This window comes from Hyperolius riggenbachi, chromosome 8, assembly GCF_040937935.1.
Source record: "Hyperolius riggenbachi isolate aHypRig1 chromosome 8, aHypRig1.pri, whole genome shotgun sequence".
NCBI classification, from domain to species: Eukaryota; Metazoa; Chordata; class Amphibia; order Anura; family Hyperoliidae; genus Hyperolius; species Hyperolius riggenbachi.
The window spans coordinates 42,270,583-42,297,760 of record NC_090653.1 but is presented as its reverse complement, the minus strand read 5'-3'; the positions used below and the strand labels follow the sequence as shown (position 1 = coordinate 42,297,760).

Here is a 27,178-nt window from a genome sequence, read left to right as displayed (position 1 = left end):
CTAATCACACCCCAATACACCCCTAGGTACACATACCATGAAGATTTCATTAGAAAAGTATGATATTTTATCAGTCAAACCGCACTGGTCCTCTCTATCCTGGTTTATTTTCCTTTATATTAACAGTTGAAATTAAGAAATATATCAATTTAAATGATGGGAATAAATCTAGGAGTATATTAAAGTGGATCTGAGATAAACTTTTACTCATTGCATAATTGTGCTCCTTGCATAAAGCTTATAGGGCATTCCTCAAGCCAAATACCTTTTTGTTTTGTTTTAATACCCTAATTCCCTATAAACTAAACAAGCCCCACCCACAGCTTTTCCAGAGAGCCTTGGCACTGTAGCAAGGGCTTATGGGAGCTCAGTCTGGGCAGGAGGAGGAGGTGTTACTAGCCAGAGACTTCAGAGGCAGAGGGGAGGAGGAGAGGGGAGTGAAGTTTTCACAGGCTGAGGGCTGGAGATGCAGAGCAGCTTGCCTGTGTGTAATGTGACAAACAGAACATGGCCGCCCTCATTGTATCACAGCAATAAATCATCATAAACTGTTGAAGCTGTTTGCAGCTAGATTTGCTGTGTAAACTATCTAAACTTTAGATAAGATATATAGACAAACAGAGCTGGGACAAGGTCCTCCAGTACCCAAGGCTGAGACACCAAAGTGCGCCCCTCCATCCCTGCCACCCCAGCCGTCACACACTGATTGCTATTAGACTAAGAGGCGCCACAGGGCCCACAACCTCCACAACACCTTAATATCTAGTTATCTGGCTTGCAGTCACTGCCATGTATCCCCTTTTCTTATTTCTTTCTGCTTCAAACACAGTTCGGAATAACAGCTGAATGAATTCTGCTCCCCCTCCTACACTGCGCCCTGAGGCTGGAGCCTCTCCAGCCTATGCCTCGGCCCGGCCCTGTAGACAAGTTACTTGTTTAAAGTTACTTTTTCATCTCGGATCCGCTTTAAACACATTTTTCAGCAGGAAAATACATATATTTACATAGATCTGTACATCAGTCCTAAAAGAGGGACAAATGATGAACAAAGAGGGAAAGAGAGACTGGGTCCCCAAAGAGGGACTGTCCCTCCAAACGAGGGACAGTTGAGAGCTATGTCTATATGCAGCAGCCGCTTTTCCATGGCCAGCAGCCCCTTTGGGCACCAGACACCCTAGGCCCGGGTCTTTGAGACCTTTCCAGAAATCCGACCCTGGTTACCAGCTAGAGTTGGTATTATTTATCAGGATAAGCGCTCTTCGTGTTGTCTTATCATACAAGCCCCATCATTATTTACAGCCCTTATTAAGTACAGCAGTACCTGCAGTAATCTGAAGCAAACATTTTGAAATCATTTTCTATTAATCTGCTGTTTTGTTTGAGATGATTCTGGATTCTCCTAGAGATGTGATCAGTTACCCAGTGTCAAATTTATCCTACAATGCAATAGTACTGTGTCGCCCTCTAGTGTACACCGAGGGGTAGCACGGATGGATTATGACCTTCAATTGTAACATTTAACTGTGTTTCTTGGATTTTAGCACCGGAACCTGGAAAGTATCTGCTCATTTCTCTAATGCTCCTGAATCCAACTCCACAGCTGAATTTGAAGTTAGAAAATATGGTAAGTTGTAATGTTTCTTATACACTAGTAAACAAAAAAGCAAATCAGGAAAAAATGGGCACAGGAGCCCTTACGGGAAAACATTGTGCCGCCATAGGCACCTATTATAAATGCTGCGATTTGCGGGTGCTGTAGTTTACCTTCTTTGACGCAAATCGCGGCTTTTATAATGGCCTCGATATGCAGCAAAGAAAGTAAATGTTGGTGCCCGGAGGAGCCTGATTAGTGGCAGGCAATATAAATTTTGTCCCCCGATAGAATAGCGGTGCCAGGGGCTTGTGGAAGTGGAAATGCAAATTGCGGCATTGCATAGCGAGAACGGAAATGTACTTTCTTTGCAGCATATTTTGGTGGTAGGGGGTGTTATGGTTTAGGTGGAGGGTAAGATTAGGTGCCATGGGGGGAGGGGGGGTCTTAGGGTTAGGCACCACTAGGGTGGGTGCTAGGGTTAGGCACCACCAGGGGGGTCTTAGGGTTAGGCACTACCAGGGTGGGTCTTAGGGTTAGACAACACCAGGGGTGGTTTTAGGATTAGGCACCACTAGGGTGGGTGCTAGGGTTAGGCTCCACTAGGGTGGGTGCCAGAGTTAGGCACCACCAAGGGGGGGGGGGGGTCTTAGGGTTAGGCACTACCAGGGGTGGTCTAAGGATTAGGCACCACCAGGGGGGTCTTAGGATTAGGCACCACCGGGGGGGGTCTTAGGGATATGCACTACCGAGGGGGGGGGGGGGTTAGGGTTGGGCACCACCGGGGGAGTCAGGTTAGGCATCGTTAGAGAGAGGGTGGTTGGTGAGAACAGGGTTAGGTTGAGCCATAGTAAAATATCTGTAAATATTACCAATTTATCGGAATAAAGCTGTAGAATATTACTAATTGTAGCGATACCCTACTAGCGGCAATCCCCTGCGCCCTTTTTTCCAGGCGGAATTTATAGTAAATGTTTTAATCATTTTGATATTAAGGCCGGCCTACCCAGTTGGCCTGGTGGGGAGGGTGGCGAGAAGGTCATGTCTTGCTAACTGTTCTTGGAAGGTATTAGGGGTGACAAAGGGACCCATGCATATATATATCTACCCACCCTTCATGCAGTATCTCTTTACCACACTGCGTACCAAACCCTGACACCATGTGCCCTTTATGTTTGCCACAAACACAGCCATTCTGTCACACCATGCCACAGAAAGGGCACAGAGGCATATTTAAAGAGGCCCTGTAGTGACATATAGTAGAATGCAGTAAATTATTCAGGATACGCACTTTTGTGGTAATTATCCTGGTTTCAGCAGCTGAAACACTTCCTGTATCTATTAATTGCTGTATATTGGTATGTAATACTGGGGGCACATCTGCTACCTATATTGGGGAGGGGTGGAAAGTCACCTAATACTGAGGTCACATCTGACTATCTATGCTGGGGGGAACATTTTACTACCTACCTATACTGCACCTAATACTGGGGACACATCTGGCTATCTATGCTGGGGGGGGGGGGGGACATTTTACTACCTACCTATACTGCACCTAATACTGGGGACACATCTGGCTATCTATACTGGGGGGAACATTTTACTACCTACCTATTCTCCACCTAATACTGGGGACACATCTGCTACCTATACTGCACCTAATACTGGGGACACATCTGCTACCTATACTGCACCTAATACTGGGGACACATCTGCTACCTATACTGCACCTAATACTGGGGACACATCTGCTACCTATGCTGGGGGAACATTTTACTACCTACCTATTCTCCACCTAATACTGGGGACACATCTGCTACCTATACTGCACCTAATACTGGGGACACATCTGCTACCTATACTGCACCTAATACTGGGGACACATCTGCTACCTATGCTGGGGGAACATTTTACTACCTACCTATACTGCACGTAATACTGGGGACACATCTGCTACCTATACTGCACCTAATACTGGGGACACATCTGCTACCTATGCTGGGGGAACATTTTACTACCTACCTATACTGCACCTAATACTGGGGACACATCTGCTACCTATACTGCACCTAATACTGGGGACACATCTGCTACCTATGCTGGGGGAACATTTTACTACCTACCTATACTGCACCTAATACTGGGGACACATCTGCTACCTATACTGCACCTAATACTGGGGACACATCTGCTACCTATGCTGGGGGGAACATTTTACTACCTACCTATTTTCCACCTAATACTGGGGACACATCTGCTACCTATACTGCACCTAATACTGGGGACACATCTGCTACCTATACTGCACCTAATACTGGGGACACATCTGCTACCTATGCTGGGGGGAACATTTTACTACCTACCTATTCTCCACCTAATACTGGGGACACATCTGCTACCTATACTGCACCTAATACTGGGGACACATCTGCTACCTATACTGCACCTAATACTGGGGACACATCTGCTACCTATGCTGGGGGGAACATTTTACTACCTACCTATTCTCCACCTAATACTGGGGACACATCTGCTACCTATACTGCACCTAATACTGGGGACACATCTGCTACCTATGCTGCACCTAATACTGGGGACACATCTGCTACCTATGCTGGGGGGAACATTTTACTACCTACCTATTCTCCACCTAATACTGGGGACACATCTGCTACCTATACTGCACCTAATACTGGGGACACATCTGCTACCTATGCTGGGGGAACATTTTACTACCTACCTATACTGCACGTAATACTGGGGACACATCTGCTACCTATACTGCACCTAATACTAGGGACACATCTGCTACCTATACTGCACCTAATACTGGGGACACATCTGCTACCTATGCTGGGGGGAACATTTTACTACCTACCTATTCTCCACCTAATACTGGGGACATATCTGCTACCTATACTGCACCTAATACTGGGGACACATCTGCTACCTATGCTGGGGGAACATTTTACTACCTACCTATACTGCACGTAATACTGGGGACACATCTGCTACCTATACTGCACCTAATACTGGGGACACATCTGCTACCTATGCTGGGGGAACATTTTACTACCTACCTATACTGCACCTAATACTGGGGACACATCTGCTACCTTTGCTGGGGGAACATTTTACTACCTACCTATTCTCCACCTAATACTGGGGACATATCTGCTACCTATACTGCACCTAATACTGGGGACACATCTGCTACCTATGCTGGGGGAACATTTTACTACCTACCTATTCTCCACCTAATACTGGGGACACATCTGCTACCTATACTGCACCTAATACTGGGGACACATCTGCTACCTATGCTGGGGGAAAATTTTACTACCTACCTATACTGCACCTAATACTGGGGACACATCTGCTACCTATACTGCACCTAATACTGGGGACACATCTGCTACCTATGCTGGGGGAAAATTTTACTACCTACCTATACTGCACCTAATACTGGGGACACCACCGGGGGGGGGGTCTTAGGGATATGCACTACCGAGGGGGGGGGGGGTTAGGGGTGGGCACCACCAGGGGAGTCAGGTTAGGCATCGTTAGAGAGAGGGTGGTTGGTGAGAACAGGGTTCGGTTGAGCCATAGTAAAATATCTGTAAATATTACCAATTTATCGGAATAAAGCTGTAGAATATTACTAATTGTAGGACACAATTGCTACCTATGCTGGGGGAACATTTTACTACCTACCTATTCTCCACCTAATACTAGGAACAGATCTGCTACCTATACTGCACCTAATACTGGGGACACATCTGCTACCTATGCTGGGGGAACATTTTACTACCTACCTATACTGCACCTAATACTGGGGACACATCTGCTACCTATACTGCACCTAATACTGGGGACACATCTGCTACCTATACTGCACCTAATACTGGGGACACATCTGCTACCTATGCTGGGGGAACATTTTACTACCTACCTATACTGCAGCTAATACTGGGGACACATCTGCTACCTATACTTGGTGGCTAACTAATGCTAGAGGAGGAAGGGGGCGTGGGGAGACATATGCTTCCTATAATGCTACTACACATATGATGTGATGGACACGATTAGATAATACCATAAAGCAGCAGGTGTTTAGGTGTTCCTAATAAAGTGCTCAGCGAGTATATAAGACGTTATATATATCCACTATACACTACATATTAACACTATCCTATATAATAATAGGCAACTGTCCCGTAGACAGACCTAGCCCGTTTTTTTACAGGCTAAGGTCACTAGTACTGTATATAAATATGTATAAAACCTCCCTCTTAGTTTAATTTTTTGTGTCATCTCTGATTTCCTGTTCGCTAGTTCTTCCAAACTTTGAGGTGAAGATCGTCCCAGAGCTGCCCTATTTCCTGATTACTAAAACGGGGTTCCAAATCAAAGTGGAAGCCAGGTAATCTATCAGTTACTGCAAACATGAACTGAGCATAAAAAGTCTGACGTCCTGTGACCAGAGGGGGGAGGAGCATGATAGTATCAGTCTATGGAAGTGGCCCAGCCTGAGTCTACAGAAGAGCATTCAGGGTCGGTTCTAGACTTTTTGCTGTCTGAAGCAATACATTGTTAGGATGCTTCCCCTTCCTTCTACCCCCTCCCCCCTCGTCTTCAAACTCTCATACCCCCACCCCTGATGTGTGTGTGCAAAGACAGACCGGAGAGGAGGAGAGACCCATTGGGCCGTGTATTGCAGGCACTGGCATTACCCTCACTTCCCTCTGCTTCCTACAAGACAGCATCTCCTCCCTGCTGATCCGCAGCATCTGCTCCCCAGGATGCTGGGTATGTGCTGCACCGGCACCACATCACTCACCCGCTCTCAGTAGATTAGCGATGGGATCACCAGCCACACGTGAAGTCCTGCTTCCTCTCTGACTACAGCGGTGCCTCATGTGACCTTACAGCATGTAACAAGTCACATGAGGCACCGCTGTAGCCATGGATACAGGACGCTGGATAGGCGGATGGAGATCCCATCGCTGGTACTCTGAGGGCAGGTGATTGAAGCGGCGGCGTGCATTTAGGGAGATGGAGACAGGGAGTGTGAGGAGGGGGACATTTGGGGAGGGGAGCCACTTCTTGCTGCCCTCTAATTGTTGCCGCCCTGAAGCATGTGATTCACGTTGATCCATGTAAGATCCGCCCCTGAGTGTGATCACCCAGGGGGTTGGCAATATCCCTCTTAATATCAATGAGGAGAAGGTCTGCACACGCTTTACAGTCCAAGGGTTTTTATTGGTGCGAGTGCATAACGCTAAAACAAAGGAATGTTCTAAGGGCACGCAGGTCCTCTTCTTCAGTGCAAAACAATCATTGAAAGTACATTAAGCTGCCAGCCAGATGACCAGGAGGAAAGGGTCCCAGCACTGATTGTTTAATAAAGTGGTTATCTGACTGTGAATGGCTACCTTTGTCCCCTAAAGTGGGCTTATTCACTATGACAAACAGTAACATGCAACTTGCATTAACCCACCTCACCTTGGGATTGATTCACTATATTATAATGACTATAACAAATAGCATGCCTTATCAAAGTTAGCATGCCTTATCAGAGTAGCATAGCAAGCGCTACGAACTTATGCCCCTAATTGGCAATGACGAGAGCTCCACTCGTCCTGCCCTGAGCCCCAGTGAGTCCAATCACTTTATAGGACGTTATCCCCGCACTTTGATTGGCCCAATAGTCTGCCTGTCACTTGACAGGAAACTTAACATGCAGCCTATTTGGCCAATCGTCATTGCCAATTAGCAGGTATAAGTTCGTAGCGCTCGCTATGCTACTCTGATAAGGCACACTGACTGATAAGGCATTTTAACTCTGATAAGACATGCTAACTCAGATAAGGCATGTTGACTCTGATAAGGTGTGTTAAGTCTGATAAGGCATGCTATTATAGTGAATCAACTTCCTTTACCAATCATAATTGTCAGGAACCGGCCCGCGGCACGCCTGCGTATACGGTTCCCGACTGCGGGTTTGACCAGATTAAGCGGGGAACAGCCTTATTTAAGCTACAAACAAGGCTGGAACCCCTCAAAACACCTCTCACTGCCACCACTAGCGTTGCTAGACACTTCCACTCTGCTGTCGAGTCCTCAGCGCGCACTCCGCGTTTTCGTATTTGGGTCAGCTTTGCGCTTAGGCCAAATACGGGAACGCCACGCACCCACACACACACACAGTTGCAATCTTACACTGTCGTGAAGCAAAGACCCACTAACAGTCGTTCCGAACGATACTGTTAGCTACTCGCACTGGCGTTGTTCGTACGTTGGGTCAGCTGCGCGCTTAGGCCAACGTATGACAAACGCCCCCACACACAATGCAATTACAATTTCCTACGGTAGTGTTGCTCAAGCGTACAATTAGGCATGAACTTATACACGGTTACACTTCAGTCTCTTCTAGGCTATGAGGGTTAGTTTAGTACGGCAGAAGTCAAACTTATTAAATAATAATTTAATATTCTAGAAAAACATAGAACAGTGCAAAACTGAAGATATACAAAGAGATTACAAAAAAAAACAAGTAAAAATAGTTACAAGATAAAATGTACAAAGATAACACACAAAGCGATTTTGCTTACCAAAATAAAGGGATCCCGATAGAAGAATCGTGGACTTTGGTGTGGACGGACACAGTCTGGCTAGACCAGGAGTTCACTAGCTTGGGCCAGGAGACCGGCTGCCACTACCGTCAGAAGAGAACTCCTTTGAGGTAGCTGTCCCCTGGTTTTTATAATGAAATATTCGCCTCGAGGCTGTAAGCCTGTGTGGACGGGGGGGGGGGGAGCTGGATTTAATTACATCCTCAGTCATAATTGGATTTCCAGAGATCCAACATCCACTATAGTCCACACACCCAACAAAAGACTTCCTTAGCCCAATTTCCCCAGGTTACAATGTCTTTACATCAAGAGATTGTTAAATGAGGCTTTTCAACTCCACCAATAATTCAATTTCCACAGGTAGAAAATGGTATCAAAAGGACTTCACCTCTTCAATAATTTCCAGTAGGCTGTCAAATACATTTCAAACATTCAGGTGTCAGCTTCCCCCTGCCCCCAAGACTCTAGCAGGCTTGCCTTGTCCCAATGGCTGACACCAGACTCAAAAGCCATGCCGACCAGCCTATTCTTCCTCAATTGGCAGGTAATTAGCAGTAGACACAGTTTCCCCTGCTGGACAATGGGGCAGAGGTAATGGACATCTACATACAGAATTACATTAGACAGACTTCAGTTTACTCTGGCCAGGTGACCAATTACTCCCAAGCCCAATACACATCTGAGGCATTATTCAGACAACATGGTCTGACCACCTGTATAGGCTTCACAGCAACTGTCTAATTAAGGGTTTCCTCATTAGAAGCAGACAATGATAGGTAATTTACACTTTATACGGAATTCCAGGAAGACTGGCTAACAGACAATCCCATATGTTACAGTCAAAAAATGAAGGAAATATGTTCCTGTTATCCTTAATATCATCAGCACCTCAATATATCTCCACACCTCCGCCGTTAACTTGGTGCAAGGCAGACGATCTTCCCAGATCATCCTGCCAGCACCTACACTGTTGGTTCTGCTTGACGGGACAGCCCGTCCGCATTCCCATGATTGCTCCCCTTCCAGATGGCGCTGGCAGGTGAATCTAACGCATCATCCTGCCAAAGCCTACATTGACGGCCTGGCCGGGTGGGGAAACCCTTTAGCATCCTCAGGAGGGTTCCCCACCTGTCAGTTAGCTCCAAGCTACACGACTGGAAAGCTAGGTCAGGTTGCTGCAAGGTGTCGTTGCCCTTGGCAACCTGACGTAACCAACCAGGGGAATGTGGGTCAGTGGCGACCGTGAATTCGCAACCATAGAGACTGTGCTGCAACTGGGGAAGGGTTCCAACCGTCGCTACACGCACTCTCTCTATAGTGGCAGGAGCTATCTCTCGGTCCCTTTGGGGAACGAGTATCTGCCGGTCTGCCTCCTCCACTTCGGACAGCTCCGAGGGAATAACTTCCCAGAACCCTCTCAGCCCGCCCCTCCCAGCTGGTGACCTGTTGGCTAGCCCCCTGAGCTCTTCCAGGCTGCTGTCAAATCGAACAGCCCCAGAGAGCTCAGTGCTGCCTGTCACACATTCTAGGAAGGCTGCAGACGGAGAGGCTCCTGGGCCATCCGGGCCAGGTTCCGAATTGGATGTGGCTGACCCAGCAACATTGGCCACTTCGGTGGACAGTCCCTCTGCTGTAGACCCGCTAGCACTGCGGGTTACCACTGCAGCTGAGGGAGTGCCCACCTTACACACATCATAAATCACGTCACATTCTGTCTTAAAACCATCTGAAGGGGAAAGATCTGGCCTGGTGCCGTCTGCCCCTTCAGTGGACAGTCCATCTGCTGCAGCCCAGCGAGCACGGCTGGTTACTCCTGCAGCTGACTGAGTGTCCACCTGACACACAGCATTATGTAGCACAACACATATGCCATCAGCATTATCATCCCTACATATATTGTCATTTGGGACATCACATAAAACCTCCACATTATCTGTATCATTACACACATTGCTACTCAGCACTTCACAATTATCATCAACAGTTCCTGCATCGATCGCCTCGATAGTCCGTGCGTCATAAATGACATCATCAGTTTCTGCATTCTCTGTGTCAACAGGTCCCACTCCAGGCCTAGGCACTGGAGACTCACTAGGGCTGGCTCCTAGCACACAGTCCATAGCCCCTGGGGCCTCTCCAGCACTCCCCACTTGCACAGCATTATCAAACAGTACCTTGCAAGAGTCCAAAACTTCTGCTGGGGATGCAGGCTCCACAGGGTTTGGAGTAGGCTCATACCGGGCCACTAACCGTCCCAGGTCAGTACCCAGCAAAACGTTGGTGGGGATTTTGTCAGTTACCCCAACTTCTTTCAGTCCGCTGCCGGCCCCCCAATTCAGGTGGACCAAGGCGGTGGGTATGGCTGGGGTGACACCCCCAATTCCTCTGACAGCAATCATTTTCCCAGGTATGTACTGCTCCGGGTTCACAAGCTGGGGATGTATGAGAGTCACTTCTGCTCCAGTGTCTCTCAGCCCAGTGGCAACTGTACCCCCAACCGTGACAAGCTGCAGATTCTCTGCATAGCCAGTAGCATTCCTGGTAGCACACAAAGCCGTTGGGACTTCACTGGGGTTTGAGGCCTCACTGGATTTTGGGGCCTCCCTCTTCCTCTCTGGGCAAGTCGTGCGGATATGACCCACCCTGTCACATACAAAGCATTTCCGAGTGTCAGGTTGCTTGAATCCAGGAGACAGCGGTGCTTGCCTCCTCTGGGTGCTGGGTGAAACCGGTTTAGCCATCTGTTCTCCTCTCCAGCTGGGCGTAGTAGTCCTCCGGGACTCAGGTGCTCTATGGGCGGTGTAGGCATCGGCCATTTCCGCAGCCTCATCCACTGTCTTTGGTTCTCGATCCAGCACAAACAGCCGGACCTCAACAGGACCGGTGTGTAGGAACTGGTCTTTTATCATCAGTTCCTGCAGGGCATCAAAGGTTTCAACCGACAGTCCTTTTAACCACTGCTGGAAGGCAGTGCGCAGGTTGCAAGCATGATCCAGGTAGCTGTCATTAGGACCTCGCTGCACTGTCCTGAAACGTTTGCGATACACCTCTGGCGTGAGGTGGTATCGCGCAATGATGGCTTTCTTAATTGCCTCAAAGTCTGTTTCTTCCTCCTGGGGGAGACTCACAAACGCCTCCAGGGCCTTGCCTCTCAGCCCTGGTGTGAGGTATCTTGCCCACTGCTCACGGGGCACCCCATACTGCCGACAAGTCCTTTCAAACCCCTGTAGGAAAGTGTCTATGTCAGAGTCCTTGTCCATAGCGGGGAACTTATCCAGGGGGATTCTGTGGACTCGCTCACCTTCGCGTTCTGCGGGTCCAGCAGACCGGTTCTGCTGCTGAAGTTTAGCCAGCTCCAGCTGGTGTTGCCGTTCAGCACTTTCCCTCTCGGCCTGGTGTCGCTGTGCAGCTTGTTCCCTCTCGGCCTGGAGTCGCTGTGCCGCTTGTTCCCTCTCGGCCTGGAGTCGCTGTGCCGCTTGTTCCTTCTCTGCCTGTCGGTGCAGTAGGATCAGCTTTAGGCGCAGTTCAGGATCAGCCGAGTTCAGTAGCTGTAGATCAGCTTCCAGAGATGTCATCTCCGTGTTCGGTGGATCATCCAGGACATCGTCTCCACTCGCATCCTGTAGCGGGAGCGATTCCTCCTCTGGCATGTCGTGAGCTGCATCCGCTGACGTTGAAGCACGGGCTTGCTCTGCCTCATCATGCTCCTCGAGGGCACGAACCAACTGCTCCTTAGTCTGGCCGCTCACCGTCTCGATGCCTTTGTGCTCACACAGGTGGAGTAGCATCTCTTTATTTTGCCTTGCATAGCTGGATGCTTTCTGAGCCATCGTGTTGCAAAAAATAAAAAGAAAAAAAAGGGGGGGGGGGAAGGAAAGCAAACACCAAGTGTGTATCTTTGAAAAAAAAAAAAAAAAGTATATAGATTCTGCACTGAGTAGACTTCTGTAGGCTAGTTACTTCTAGCAAGCTTCCAGCCTTTAGTACTCGGGATAGCGAGCTAAACTGCGTACTAATGTACTAAACGATGCCACCACTGCCAGCCAATTATGTCAGGAACCGGCCCGCGGCACGCCTGCGTATACGGTTCCCGACTGCGGGTTTGACCAGATTAAGCGGGGAACAGCCTTATTTAAGCTACAAACAAGGCTGGAACCCCTCAAAACACCTCTCACTGCCACCACTAGCGTTGCTAGACACTTCCACTCTGCTGTCGAGTCCTCAGCGCGCACTCCGCGTTTTCGTATTTGGGTCAGCTTTGCGCTTAGGCCAAATACGGGAACGCCACGCACCCACACACACACACAGTTGCAATCTTACACTGTCGTGAAGCAAAGACCCACTAACAGTCGTTCCGAACGATACTGTTAGCTACTCGCACTGGCGTTGTTCGTACGTTGGGTCAGCTGCGCGCTTAGGCCAACGTATGACAAACGCCCCCACACACAATGCAATTACAATTTCCTACGGTAGTGTTGCTCAAGCGTACAATTAGGCATGAACTTATACACGGTTACACTTCAGTCTCTTCTAGGCTATGAGGGTTAGTTTAGTACGGCAGAAGTCAAACTTATTAAATAATAATTTAATATTCTAGAAAAACATAGAACAGTGCAAAACTGAAGATATACAAAGAGATTACAAAAAAAAACAAGTAAAAATAGTTACAAGATAAAATGTACAAAGATAACACACAAAGCGATTTTGCTTACCAAAATAAAGGGATCCCGATAGAAGAATCGTGGACTTTGGTGTGGACGGACACAGTCTGGCTAGACCAGGAGTTCACTAGCTTGGGCCAGGAGACCGGCTGCCACTACCGTCAGAAGAGAACTCCTTTGAGGTAGCTGTCCCCTGGTTTTTATAATGAAATATTCGCCTCGAGGCTGTAAGCCTGTGTGGACGGGGGGGGGGGGGGGAGCTGGATTTAATTACATCCTCAGTCATAATTGGATTTCCAGAGATCCAACATCCACTATAGTCCACACACCCAACAAAAGACTTCCTTAGCCCAATTTCCCCAGGTTACAATGTCTTTACATCAAGAGATTGTTAAATGAGGCTTTTCAACTCCACCAATAATTCAATTTCCACAGGTAGAAAATGGTATCAAAAGGACTTCACCTCTTCAATAATTTCCAGTAGGCTGTCAAATACATTTCAAACATTCAGGTGTCAGCTTCCCCCTGCCCCCAAGACTCTAGCAGGCTTGCCTTGTCCCAATGGCTGACACCAGACTCAAAAGCCATGCCGACCAGCCTATTCTTCCTCAATTGGCAGGTAATTAGCAGTAGACACAGTTTCCCCTGCTGGACAATGGGGCAGAGGTAATGGACATCTACATACAGAATTACATTAGACAGACTTCAGTTTACTCTGGCCAGGTGACCAATTACTCCCAAGCCCAATACACATCTGAGGCATTATTCAGACAACATGGTCTGACCACCTGTATAGGCTTCACAGCAACTGTCTAATTAAGGGTTTCCTCATTAGAAGCAGACAATGATAGGTAATTTACACTTTATACGGAATTCCAGGAAGACTGGCTAACAGACAATCCCATATGTTACAGTCAAAAAATGAAGGAAATATGTTCCTGTTATCCTTAATATCATCAGCACCTCAATATATCTCCACAATAATCATCTATCACCAATCTAAATAAAAAGAAACCTGGCCAATAATGGGACACTGTAACCTCACATCTCAGTCACCATTGATGTGTGCTACACCTGACTTATAAAGACTAATCCCGTGTCATCACTGATTACTCTTTTGTGATTGGTCCAGATATGTTTATGGAGAGAACGTGGATGGCATCACTTATGTACGTGTTGGAGTAATAGATCCAAATGGGAAGAAAACCATACTGCAAGGCCTGGAAAAGCAAGTCAAGGTGAATGTGGCCCTTCACATCTCTCTGTGTTGTTTCCCAAGTTTGATAATTGTCATAACTTTATAAAATTGCTGATATATCCAGTTATTATCTACAATGTATTTTTATAGAGAAACTAAAAATAACATATTCAATAAAATTGCTTATTTTATTTATTGCCATATTCATTTATAAATTATTTAATCAGTGTGTTCCCATTGTAAAAGCTTTCTTTATATTCTGAAATTTATCACAGGTGCCATCATCTTTAGCACAGGCAGGTGATCTCTGGGGAATGTTCGCTTACTGAGAGTTCTAAAGCCAGTAGAAAAGAGAACTGGTCTCCCAGAATGTTCTTGGGGGAGAATTTCACATAATAAATAGCCTAGGCTAAGCCTAAGTGTGTGGGAGGGGCTATACATCAATACACAGCAAGAATATAGCTATAGGAAGTGTTTTGTAATGCTGAAACCAGGATATGTCACATAAAAGCAGGTATCCTCAATAACGTCCTGCCTTCTACTACATTCTACAATGCAGTTCCTAATTTAAGTGGCCCATACAATGCTCAATTTCAGCTATTGATCAATCGATCGGCTGCAAATCGATGCACAATCGATCGGATTATTGATTTGCGACCGATTTTGAACGATTTGTTCTATCTGACAGGATGGAAAATCTATATGTGTGTCACAGCCTATGGGGAGAGAGGGGGCTGCCATGTTGGAGGGGTATAGCAGCCAGGATGGGGGTGGCAGCGGTCAGTGGGGACGTCCCCCTCCTCACCTGGGTCCCCCGTCCCCGCTACCCCCTCCAGCTAGTTTGCTCAAAAGTTGTTCCAATGTAGAAGACGGGCGAGCCCTCCAAAGTATAGAGGGCAGCAATGCAGGCAGTGACGCGGCGAGCGGAGGAAGTACCAGGAGGAGGAAAGCTCCCCGCTCTTCTACATTTGAAAAACTTTTGGGGAAACTAGCTAGGGGGGTTAGCGAGGACGGGGGACTCAGGTGAGCGAGGGGGGGTAACGTCCCCCCTCCCCGCTGCCACCCCCGTCCTGCTTGCTATGCCCCTCCATCCAAAACACAAACGAATCATGCAGCAAAAAGCAGCATGGATCCGTTTGCGTTCAGGTTTGGCTAGGTCCACGGACCGCTAGGATCACTGACCGCAGGCTCCATCCTGCAACCGTGCCTAGTGTGGACCTAGCCTAAAGAGTAAGGTTTCATGAGTTTACGGGGGTTGGGAGGGAAGGGGGCACAATTTTTACACCCTCGCCCTGGGTGCAATTTAGCCTAGAAACTGCCCTGGTGTCAGGCCATAGTTCAGTGTGGTGTTTTCAGTGATTCTGGTCTCTTTCAGATGGAGGATGGAGCAGGCATCATCACTGTAAGCAGAGATGACATCGTGAAGAAGATCGGTCAGCCTGCGGAGAACCTTGTGGGATCCTTCTTCTACATTTCGGCCAGTGTGATGGAGAAGGCTTGTAAGTGCTGTGTGCTGCATTTTTCAAGCATGGTGGGGGGATGAGTATGATATAAAAGAGTTACCCTGCCACTCCCAACCATTCAAGAGGATCTGTCATTCTGATGCCTGGCTGTACATAGACACAAACTACATCGGGGCCCAGGGGCGTAACAATAGGGGCTGCAGCCGCTACACCTGCGGGGCCCGCTCAGGGCCATTTTAGGGGGCTGGAGGGGTTGCAGCATGAGGGGAAAGTCATGGCCACACATCAGTGGGGAGGGGGAACGGTCCCCTGCCCACTCATCTCGGGCTCTTCCCTCCAGTATAAACAGGAAGTAGCATCAGACACAAGAGCGAGGAACATCCGCGGTGAAATGCAAGGAAGGTATGTATATCTGCCGCTGCCCGATGCTGCACACACACTTATTGAAGCCGGAGGGCAGAGCGCGAGATGACCGTCCCCCCTCCCCACCGATGTGTGGCCATGGCTTTCCACTCATGCTGCGACCCCTCCAGCCCCCTAAAATGGCCCTGAGCGGGCCCTGGAAGGGGCCCCTCATAATCTCTGCAGGAGGGCCCAGTGGCTCCTAGTTACACCTCTGTCGGGGCCCTATATATATATATATATATATATATATAGTACATAAACCATTTTTTCGGTGATTCAGAAAAAGTTTGTAATGTATTAGTCAGTGGCGTTGCTAGCCCTATATTAGGGGGGCCTGTTCCCCCAACAAGTCCTTAGGGTGCCACTAATCTATTTACAGGGGTGCCCAACACAAGTGCCCCGAATTTATCAGTTAACACGGCCGCCGTTCGCTCGATACGGCGGCCGCCATCATCTTCCGGCCCCCGACAGCCATTGCGACATCTGCTTCCGCCCCCTGCCCCAATCAGAAGCGGAGCACCTGGCAGATGGTGTGGAGTTTGGTGAAAAGGCAGGGGGCTGGTGCCGTGGAGTGTGAGTAGCTCCGCCCCCTGCACGGCGTCTGACCCAGCAGCACATGGCGTCATACTGGCGGCGCCGGCGTCCGCACCCGCCAAATCAGATCCTGCACCGACCTGCAGCCGCCACAGACTAGTCAGACATTACCCTGCCTCACCCGCCGTCACCCACCACCCACAGGTGCCAGTGGCTGTGCCGCCAGATTCCATCCTCCAGGCCCAGGAACTCCAGCAGGCGTCCACACAGAGTGACTCCACACACAGCCAGAACGCCTCACCACCACTCACAGTGCCACTCAGGTCTGGTGCCACTGCCAGAGTGACTGACGCCGGACACTGGACACTAGTACACCCTTCTCCCTGGCCTGCCGCTGCCAGATTTGGGCCCACAACACAGCCACATGCCACCTCACCTTTGGACAACTAGCAAGGTACCTGCCCTGCAGCCAGCCAGTGATCCAAATGCCTGAGACCAGCCTGCAGCAGCCAAAAGAAAAATCAACATTCACAGTAATGCTGGGAATACACGGTTCGTTTTTGCCTTCGTTTAAACCTTCGATTCGTTCGGTAAACGAATCGAGTGTTGAAAACGTATGTGAAAATAGTCATAATCTCATTATAGTTTCGATTAATAGACCCCAAAAACGAACGACTAGTGATCGAACATGTTTGATATTATCTCTCTTTATCCATCTAATCGAGCCATTGGTAGGCTTGATGGCTGTTCAGATCGATTATATATTCGTTTATGCTAGTCCGTCCCTGTAAAAAGGGATTTTCGTTTCGTTTCTTTGCAGCCTTCGATCATTGGAAAAACGAAACCATCAGAATCGAAAAAAAAACCGAAACCGTGGGTGGTGATATTAACCGTATGACCGATTATTTCGGGATCGAAAAGGACAAAAGGCACAATCGAAACGAAGGTTTAAACGAAGGCAAAAACGAACCGTGTATTCCCAGCATAAGTGGCACTGGCAGCCAGCAAAGTGTTGGGGAGGGGGAGAAGAGAGTGCAGCCAGAGCCAGCAGTTAGCCACACAGCCAGCCCAGTAGTAGTAGTAGCCACTAGCCAGGTTGGGGGGTGGAGAGAGTGCAGCCAGAGCCAGCTAGACACACAGCCAGCCAGCCAGCCTGCAGCCAGCCCAGTAGTAGTAGTAGCCACTAGCCAAACAGCACATGGGACTGGCAAAGCCTGTCTGCTGTGCTGTGCTGTCTCTGTATGCTTATCTCTGCCACCTCCAATATGTCCAGTATAAGCTGTTTTCTGTGCCTGCACTGATAGTAAACTAGCTGCAGTGTGCAGATCTCTGCTGCCTACAGTATGTACAGTATAAGCTGTTCTCTAGTGCCTGCACTGTGTGCTGATCTACCTCCAGTGTGTACAGTATAAGCTGTTACTCTGTGCCTTTACTGATTGTAAACCAGCTGTATTGTATGCTGATCCCTGCTACTTTCAGTATGTACAGTATTAGCTGTAAAGCCTGGTACACACATACAATTTTCATTAGCCAATTTTAGCTTTGTTCATCAAATGCATTGTCTGTTGGCCCACTTACTGCATGGGGAGGGGGGGTGATAAAATTGTTGAGCGATTGACCAATGAAAATTGTATGTGCATATACATCTTTGATCTATGCCTATACTGATTGTAAATTATCTAAATAAAGGACAGGGCACTCCATTCAATATTTCGATGGGCATGCCTGTTATCTGTAGCTTACACTGCTGCTACGTTCATGTACATTTGGCCCCACACATGGCCACGCCCACTCACTGCATGGCCACATCCATTTTTGCCGCAGCGCGCGCAGCGTATACCCCCCACCTAGTGCCCACAGGTGCCCCCGATCTCCAAGGACCCTAGGAACGCCCCTGGTATTAGTTTTAAAAATGCTCAGCATTCCAGCACAGCTTTTACCCCTTACAGTGATAAGGGTTCCTTTTCACCATCACCATACTAGTCCCCCTTGGCCATATCTCAGAACCTTGTATTACTAACAAACCTCTTCCCGCAGTCCTATATGCCATAAACTTGTGTCGAAGTGTGTGTACAGCCGGACCAGAGAGACACATCGAGCAGTTCATTGTGAGGAACCCCCCCCCCCCCCTCCAAGACAGCATCTCCTTCCTGCTGGCCCGCAGTATCTGATCCCCAGGATGCCGGGTTTGTGCTGCACCGACAACGCATCACTCACCCACTCTCAGCAGATTAGCGATGGGATCACCAGTCACACATGAAGTCCTGCTTCCTCTCTGACTACAGCGGCACATCATGTGACCCGGCGGCAGCACGTAACAGGTCACATGAGGCACCACTGTAGCCGTGGATACAGGATGCTGGATGGGCAGATGGAGATTCCATTGCTGGAATGCTGAGAGCAGGCGAGTGAACCGGCGCCGCGCATCTAGGGAGGGGGACAGTCAGATCTGAAGAAGATGTCAGTGCTATATAAATACATATTATTAATAATAACATTGTAGGACCTAGCCCAATCTACATGATATGATTCTTTGTACGATTTGATTACGATTCTATTTACGATCCGATCGGGATTCAATTCGATTTACCATTGTTTTGCAATTGCAAATCGAACTGAATCGAATCGAATCCCGATTGGACATGTCGGATTTAATCGAATCGTAAATAGAATCGTAATCGAATCGTACAAAGAATCGTATCATGTAGATTGGGCTTAAGACTTTGAGTATTGTAGAGATTAGATTGTCAGCTTCTCTAAGGACAATATACTATAAAGTGCTGTAGTTCCATCAATAAGTGGGGTTGGTGGGAGTGGCCAGTGGGTGAGGTATTCGGCCCAGGGTACCAGAGTTGGCTAGGAATGGCTGGTGAGAGTTGCACAACACAGCTTACGAAAGCATCTCCTGTATTTAGGAACGGTTAGCACTTCTCCCTATTTATACAGCCTGTTCATTCTGTCTGTGTTTCCTCTGCTCCCAGCTGGAACTCTGGAAGAAAAAGAGGTGACCTCTGTGAAGTTTGTCACCTCCCCCTACAAGGTGGATTTGTCCAAAACAAAGAAATACTTCATTCCAGGATCTCCGACTCAGATTGTGGTAATTACTGAAAGCCCCAATTAGAGGTGCTTTTTTTTCTAAAACCATTTATTAGCAAGGCATTTTATATTTTTAAGACATCAAATTTTATGTGTAAATATTTAGTTTTTTTGTAGAAAAAAAAAGTACCTGGAACATCAGTTGATTGGCTCCGATCTCCTTGCTTAAGACTTGCATTGACTGGCCGCTTCCTATTCCCCCTACTGCAGTCAGAACCCCGCCCCCTGCAGTGATACAAGTTACATTACCGGTAGCTACCCCTGCTGGTCTTATTTTAAAACGGTGTACTCATTGTTAGAAAATACTATGTACAAGTGTAGACAGGTGAACCCACAGTAAAGAAAAATAAAGAAAATATATGGAAAATTGCAAAGTGGTAGTGCAGTATGTAGATTGTCTCTGCCCAGAAACAGCCCCAATGCTTTACCTTTAAAACTACTTCTGACTAAGCCAAAGTAATGGTTTTTATGATAACTTTTGTTTGCTCTGCCACTGTTACCAATACCAAACAATGATCTCCACATTGCTGACGAGCAAGTGCTCAAACAGTTACTTAAATGACAATTGAAGTGAGAAGAACATGGAGGCTGCCATATTTATTTCCTGTTAACCATTTTTAGCCCGCGGGTATTTTTCACCTTATGGACGAGAGGAATTTTCACATTTCAGCGCTGCTCCCTTTCATTCCCCAATAACGTTATCACTACTTATCACAATGAAATGATCTATACCTATATACTAGGGATAAAATTATATCCCTAGTATAATGTACGATGACAATATTTTATTTGGAAATAAAGGTGCATTTTTTTCAGTTTTATAGCCATCACCAATTTTTAGCCCATAAATTTATAATAACATGCCCTCTTGACATAAACATATTAAAAAATGTATTCCCTTAACACGGTAGGTGTAATTTTACTATTTGGCCACAAGATGTCCCCCACTGAATACTTCCTATTTACTTATATACTTCCTATACAATACGTACGCAATAGGAAGCAATGTGTTGCTACAACTAGGGAAGTGACGCTGGCTTCAATGGAAGCCTGCGATCACGGTGGCCTGCTGGGAGATTAATGAATAAGAACTTTGTTCTCATTCATAAATCTAACGATCGGCGGCGGTAAGTGGCGGAAATCAGCGGCGGGAGGAAGCGTGGCGGCTCTATTTAGGAATAAACACTTTTTTTTTTTAACAAAAACAGTGTTTATTCTCAGCAGACAAGAACGGATTGGCTCAGGGGACTTTTGTCCCCTGTAATCAATCCCCCCTGTTGCCGGTAACAGCGCGATTGCGGGCTTTTGCCCTCACAATCGCGCACACAGTCCCCCAAGCTGCAGGGACGTAACTATCGAGTTCCTGCGGCTGTAGCAGCTGCCGCTGTGGACATGAGGCTCATGTCCCAACAGCAGAAATGGTTAAACAATACCAGTTGCCTGGCAGCCCTGCTGGTCTATTTGGCTGCAGTAGTGTCTGAATCACACCAGAAACAAGCATGAAGCGAATCTTGTCAGATCTGACAATAAAGCCAGTAACACCTGATCTGCTGCATGCTTGTTCAGGGTCTAGGGTTAAAAGTATTAGAGGCAGAGGATCAGGATTGCCAGGCAACTGGTATTGCTTAAAAGGAAATAAATATGGCAGCCTCTTTATATCTCTCACCTCGGACAGGCCTCAGCAGCCCCACCTCGGACAGGCCTCAGCAGCCCCAGCTTACATGCAGAGTGACTATAACTCACAACTGTGCCCACTCTGACTGTCCAGGGCTGTATTTGTGTCACAGGTATGATTGCTGTATTTTCCTATAGGTGGACGTGAGGTATACAGATGACTCCCCAGCAAATGACATCACGGTCAAACTCTTCAAATCTAATGAGCTGCTAGATTCCTTCCCTTCCAAAGAGGGCACGGCGGTCTTTCAGATCAACACGAAGGCAACGGACAAGTCCCTGGACCTCACGGTAACCATCAGAAATATGACAGAGCAGTGGTCTATGCACAGAAATGATATCAAGGAAACCTGTAATTAAAAGGATATAGTACAAGGCAGTCATGTTTTTTGCAGCCCTCTTTAGGTCATATCAGATTATAATGAGGATGCTGCTAGCAGATTAGCTGCTGTTTTTTGCTGTTGGTATTAAATTAACAACTGAGTGATTGCAATTGTTAAAGAGGAACTTCAACTCAGGATTAACCACTACAGGACTGCGTCACGTCAATGGGCGTGAAAGCGGTGGCTCCCCCAGGACCGCCTAAGGCGATCGGCGTAAAGTCCTGAGGGAGTGTCTTGCAGGGGATTGCGCGCATCCCCGCTCCGCCTTTATGCCTGTAAAGTGCTGCGATCTAAGGCAGCGCTGCACTGGGGACAGCCGTGTGACACAGCTGTCCCCTCCATTGGCTCTGGGATGATCCGCTGTCATTGGCTGAAGCCTATGACAGCCGATCACAGTGATTGGTTGGCAGGGGGAGGGGGGAACAGAAAAAGATTTTAAAAAAATACGGACATTTATTAAAAAATAAGGACATAAAAATGTATTAAAATTTGTTTAAAAAACTAGTAGACCCAAGCCCATTTAAACTATAAAATCAATAAAATAACAAAATGAGGTGGCTTACCTCACAGACGACAACTCACTTTGATAAGGAAGTTTAATTGGAGATTTAGCACAGGCAACGCGTTTTCAAGCCCACTTCCTCAGGCCAAATAAAGTGCCGCTGTGGTCTAACAACCGCATTTGGGGCGCCTCAAATGCGGTTGTTAGACCACAACTGCACTTTATTTGGCCTGAGGAAGTGGGCTTGGTCCCACGAAATGCGTTGCCTGTGCTAAATCTCCAATGAAACTTCCTTATCAAAGTGAGTGGTCGTCTGTGAGGTAAGCCACCTCATTTTGTTATTTTATTGATTTTAGAGTATTTTATAGAAATTGGGCGCCTCTTTACCACGTCTGTGCCATATCCCCCCCCCCCACACACACTTGCCTGGGTGGGGAACCTTATGCACCTGAACCAAGGTGGGATCCCACCACCTGTGGTAATCAAGGTACGCAGGATCTTTTTGCTAAGAGAGCGACCAGACCCAGGATTGCTGGTATACCTGAGTGGAGTCAGGTTTAAACACTCCACTTGCTTGAAGCGGTCGGTTGCCCTGTGTGCAACCCACCTTTGTGAGTACCCCTTTTTCAGAGGTTTTTTTGAACACCTATTTATTGAGACATACTGCACCATTTGGGCTCCCGTTGTCTTTGTGTTTTTTCCCCTCCAGTACTGTATAATTAGAAGCAAGGTAATGTAACAAATAAGAAATAAAAAAAACATTCTCATTATGTCTGCAGGGGGCCAGGTAAGTTAAACACTTTTTTTTTTCTTCAGTTAAGGCTCCCTTTAATACAATGCCTAAAATGTTACTAGTCAAAACATCCAAAAATACAAAAAGTTTGAATGTAAAAATGTGCAAAAAACATTCATTATCACTGAAAAGTGAAATTAGACATATATGAAATGGGGGTCAACCTTCCTCTCTCCTTGATAAAGAGGGGTGAGGTCTGGGGAACTAGTGAGTCCATTTGCGGGGATCCTCTGTCTCTCTCTGCCGCCACGCGGATGCCTGCACCAGTATCCAACATTCTGGGCTAAGTATTTCTCACTATTCATTTGCACTTTTCTATGGGCTGCATGAGTGACCAATCTTTTAGCTTACCTCATATGTATGCATCTCATAGATGTCTAATTGCACTTCTATTTGCATCAGCATTTTTCAGTGATTTTGAATGTTTTTTTGCACATTTTTGCATTCCAACTTTTTGTGTTTTTAGTTATTTTGACTAGTGACACTTTAGGCATTGTATTAAGCACTGTGCACTTACTGAACCCGGGTTTTACCCCCCGGGGCTAAGTTATTGATCTCCCAGTGCTGGTAATATGTTATTGAGTGCAGCCACCTTTTAGCAAATGGTGGACTGCTGGCAGTGAGTCTTACGGGATCACGTTTTAAATGTTTTTAAACTTGTTGAATTATTATGAAGTTCTATTTTTGTTCAAAATGACTGATCAGATATAATCAGGGCCGGTTCTAATGTGGCTGGATGGAGTAATGGTTAAGGGCTCCGCCTCTGACACAGGAGACCTGGGTTTGAATCTCAGCTCTGCATGTTCAGTAAGCCTGCACATATTTAGCAGGAGACCTTAGGCAAGTCTCCCAAACCCTGCTACTGCCTATAGAGCGCGTCCTAGTGGCTGCAGCTCTGGCGCTTTGAGTCCGCCAGGAGAAAAGAGTGCTATAAATGTTATTTGTCTTGTCTTCTAGACTTTTTTCTACCTGAGGTAAACTTGTGAGGAAGCGCCCCTCTTCCTCCTCTGATTTGGAATGATCGCACAGCACCCGACAATTTACTCTGCTTCATTTAATGTTCTCAGTCGGCAAGGGAGCACATGCAACAACTTGAGACATGTCATGCTGCAGCTCAACACAATAACACGCTAGCTGGCTGCGAGTATGTGACAAGCAAACTGATCGCCCTCAGCCAGTTGGCCGTCTTCCTTTCCTCCTCAGTCAGGACAGCAGTGCCACCTGTGGCGAACATTACGGAAAGTCGTGCGCAATCGCCAACGATTTTCGTATGGTCCTGCACAATTATTGTCAGTCCTGGGTAGAATAAAACAAAATACCTTTCCTTTGCTCTCTTCCACTGACAGCACAGCCCCTCACCCTCACATCCTGTGTCAGGTCGGAAAAGAATTTCACACGTGGCCGACCCCCTGGGCAGAGCCATTTGGCTACACAGCTCATGTCCCCGAAACTAGCTCAAACTGGCTGAGATAAGAGCTCCCTCCAAAATCATACGGTCAAACAAAGAGAACTTTAATTTATTAATAATTCAAAATAGGTTTGGCACAGCAAGACAAAATTACATTTCCTGATACCTAGAAATCAGTTTTATCATTCACCTGAATTACAATTTTCTAGCTATCAGGAATCAGTAGAGAAACCACTTTATCCGGCCTGCGTAGAGCGAATGCGATACACTAGGCATGTATAGCCTTGTTTGATACAGGGTCGCAAGCCGCTTTTATGAATATAGTCTCAGATTTGCGATGCGCCAATCTGGGGCGGAGTTACACAGATTATTAATAATTGGTACATTTCCCTGCTCTGAGTCTGGGGGTGGCAACCTGGCTGCCAGAAGATAACCCTGCCTTAACCTTCCTGGCGGTAACCCCGAACGTAGTTCGGGGTAAGCTGCGCAGGAGGTTTTCTCAGGCCCTGCTGGGTAGATTTGCTTAATTTTTTTTTTTGCTGAACGCAGCTAGCACTTTGCTGGCTGCGTCAGCACACCGATCGCCCCAGCCCCGCGCTCGATCGCCGCTATCCGTCGCGCCGCGTGACCCACCCCCAGACCCCGTGCGCTGCCTGGCCAATCAGTGCCAGGCAGCGCTGAGGGGTGGATCGGGACTCCCAATGACATCGCCGACGTCATCCCGCCCCGTCGCCATGGGGGGGAAGCCCTCCAGGAAATCCCGTTCTTTGAACGGGATTTCCTGATCGGAGATCGCCGAAGGCGATCGAAGCGGGCAGGGGAGTGCCGCTGAGCAGCGGCTATCATGTAGCGAGCCTTGGGCTCGCTACATGATTTAAAAAAAAAAAAAAAAACTGCTGCGCTGCCTCCTAGCGGAAATCATTAGACCACCAGGAGGGTTAAACACACCTACTTTCCAGGTAGTGACAGCCCCAAAACTCAGGTCCTATAAAAGTGGGGCGGGACTAAACCTGCCCAGTTCTCCAAATTCCATCGACCAGGAAAGTCCAGGCATGCGTTTCAAGGAGAACCGACGCATGCTGTGTTCAAGGACTCTTAACATGAATGCCTACTTTTAAACTGGACTCTTTTTCTTCATTCTCCAAATGGACTGCTCAGCATAACTAAGTAAGAATTTTCTGATTTTATTCCCTTTTATTTTTAAGCTCTGTGTGTATATGTTAATTGGTGTATATAACTGTATGTAATGCATTTTTGTTATTAAACGTTTTAAAAATCGTTTAGCGGTTATGACCTGTTGCTGAACATACACAATCGTACCTATTCTCCTGAACTCGCTACCCTGTGTTTAATAGAAGTGTACATTTATAACCCGCATGCGTGAACTCGGCCCAGATATAACGATCTGACCCAGGTTCCTGCATACCGCAAAGGGTTAACAGAGCGTTCTCGAAGTCCTAGTATGATTACAGTAGCAGGCTGTGTAACCCGCTTGGTGGCAGATCTTTGAATTGTATGTGTGAGGTGAGTCAGTTGGCGTCAAAACACTCCCTCCGCGAGTCGGTTCATCAAATTGCGAAGTCGGGTTACCCTTTGTGATGAACAAAATTACCGTGTGAGAGGATTTCTGACGCTGATCGATTGACCCCATCCGCAGACCGGCCTTGCGGTCTGTGACACCACCTCCTCCCTTCTGCTGTGCAAGTCAAATGATACACTGCTGCTCTCACGCCTCCCCCCTCCTTACTGTCAGACTCCTCACACAGCACAACAAGCTGCTTTTCCCCAATGATGGCCTCTTCACCTCATTCGCTCTCTTCTCGCTTCTCCTCCTCCTCTGACTGCATGCCAACCCTGTAATCTCTGCGCCTGATGCAAGGGTTTCACAATGCTTCATGAGAAAACCGGCCTTGGATATAATAAAGATCATATGTATATATAACCTTTTCAAATCAAATTATGGAGTGGTGCTGTTTTCCTGGGTTTCTGTTCTCCTGTTGATGCATAGTCATACATGGAGTGATATGTGGGTGGTGACAGGTCTGCTTTCTCACTCCTGTACCTCACCCATATTGTTATGTGTATCTAACAGGTCAAGTTAGAAGGAAAAGATGGGAAAGAAGAGGAAAAATTACGTCTCACTCCCTACAGCTCCACATCAAACAGCTTCCTCCTTATTGATGTTCCAAACCAAGTCCTGCAACCTGGAGAAAACTTGAAGGTCACGCTGAAAGCCATTACCCCCCATGCTGCGAGTGTTGGGAAAATCTATTACATGGTGAGTGAACTGTGCTTTGAGGAGATAAATATACTCATAAGCCTGCTGATGGAAGTGCAAGTCTCTTCTCATGATGGGTGGCAAGGGGGTGTGGCCAAACCTCATGAGGTCACAACTCTGCGGCTGCTCATCCATCTGGCTTGACCGCTTGGAATCTGGTGAGTGACATGTGTGTGCGTGTGGGAAGGTGGGCGGGCAAAGCCAGCACTACCATACAGGCAAGGGGGGCAATTGCCCCAGGGACCCAGAGTCCATAGGGGCCCCCCAAGTGTCCCTTATCACCTCCTCTCAATATGAGTCACAGCTGCTGACCGTTTGGGCCGGATACAGAATTATGTGGAAGGGACAGGGCACTGGGCAGCAGGGGGAAGGGAACATACATTATCAGCTATGGGTGCTCAGTCCTGTGGCTTCCCGTAACAACAGCAACAGCGTCGCATTCCACATGATGCAGGGTGAGGGTGGAGCCACATGGTGCCTGTCATTAATGAGAGGCCCACTAGGTCCATCAGGGAATACTGTGTGGGGGTGGGTGCGATGGGGGCACCACTAGGGCA

The 27,178-nt window shown here is 47.5% G+C and overlaps 2 protein-coding genes across 2 annotated transcripts in view; one reads left to right on the top strand and one right to left on the bottom strand.

The window, feature by feature from the left end:
- The window catches only part of EGFL8 (EGF like domain multiple 8), a 309,298-nt gene that overhangs the window by 118,191 nt on the left and 163,929 nt on the right, over window positions 1-27,178 (bottom strand). The gene's annotated exons all lie outside the window — the stretch shown is intronic.
- The window catches only part of LOC137528756 (complement C4-B-like), a 158,322-nt gene that overhangs the window by 26,688 nt on the left and 104,456 nt on the right, over window positions 1-27,178 (top strand). Inside the window, exons 7-13 of the mRNA XM_068250296.1 lie at window positions 1,542-1,624; window positions 5,927-6,014; window positions 14,020-14,125; window positions 15,461-15,584; window positions 19,469-19,584; window positions 21,396-21,548; window positions 26,436-26,621. Of these exons, the coding sequence (XP_068106397.1) occupies window positions 1,542-1,624; window positions 5,927-6,014; window positions 14,020-14,125; window positions 15,461-15,584; window positions 19,469-19,584; window positions 21,396-21,548; window positions 26,436-26,621 (856 nt within the window). The remainder of the gene's footprint in view (window positions 1-1,541; window positions 1,625-5,926; window positions 6,015-14,019; window positions 14,126-15,460; window positions 15,585-19,468; window positions 19,585-21,395; window positions 21,549-26,435; window positions 26,622-27,178) is intronic.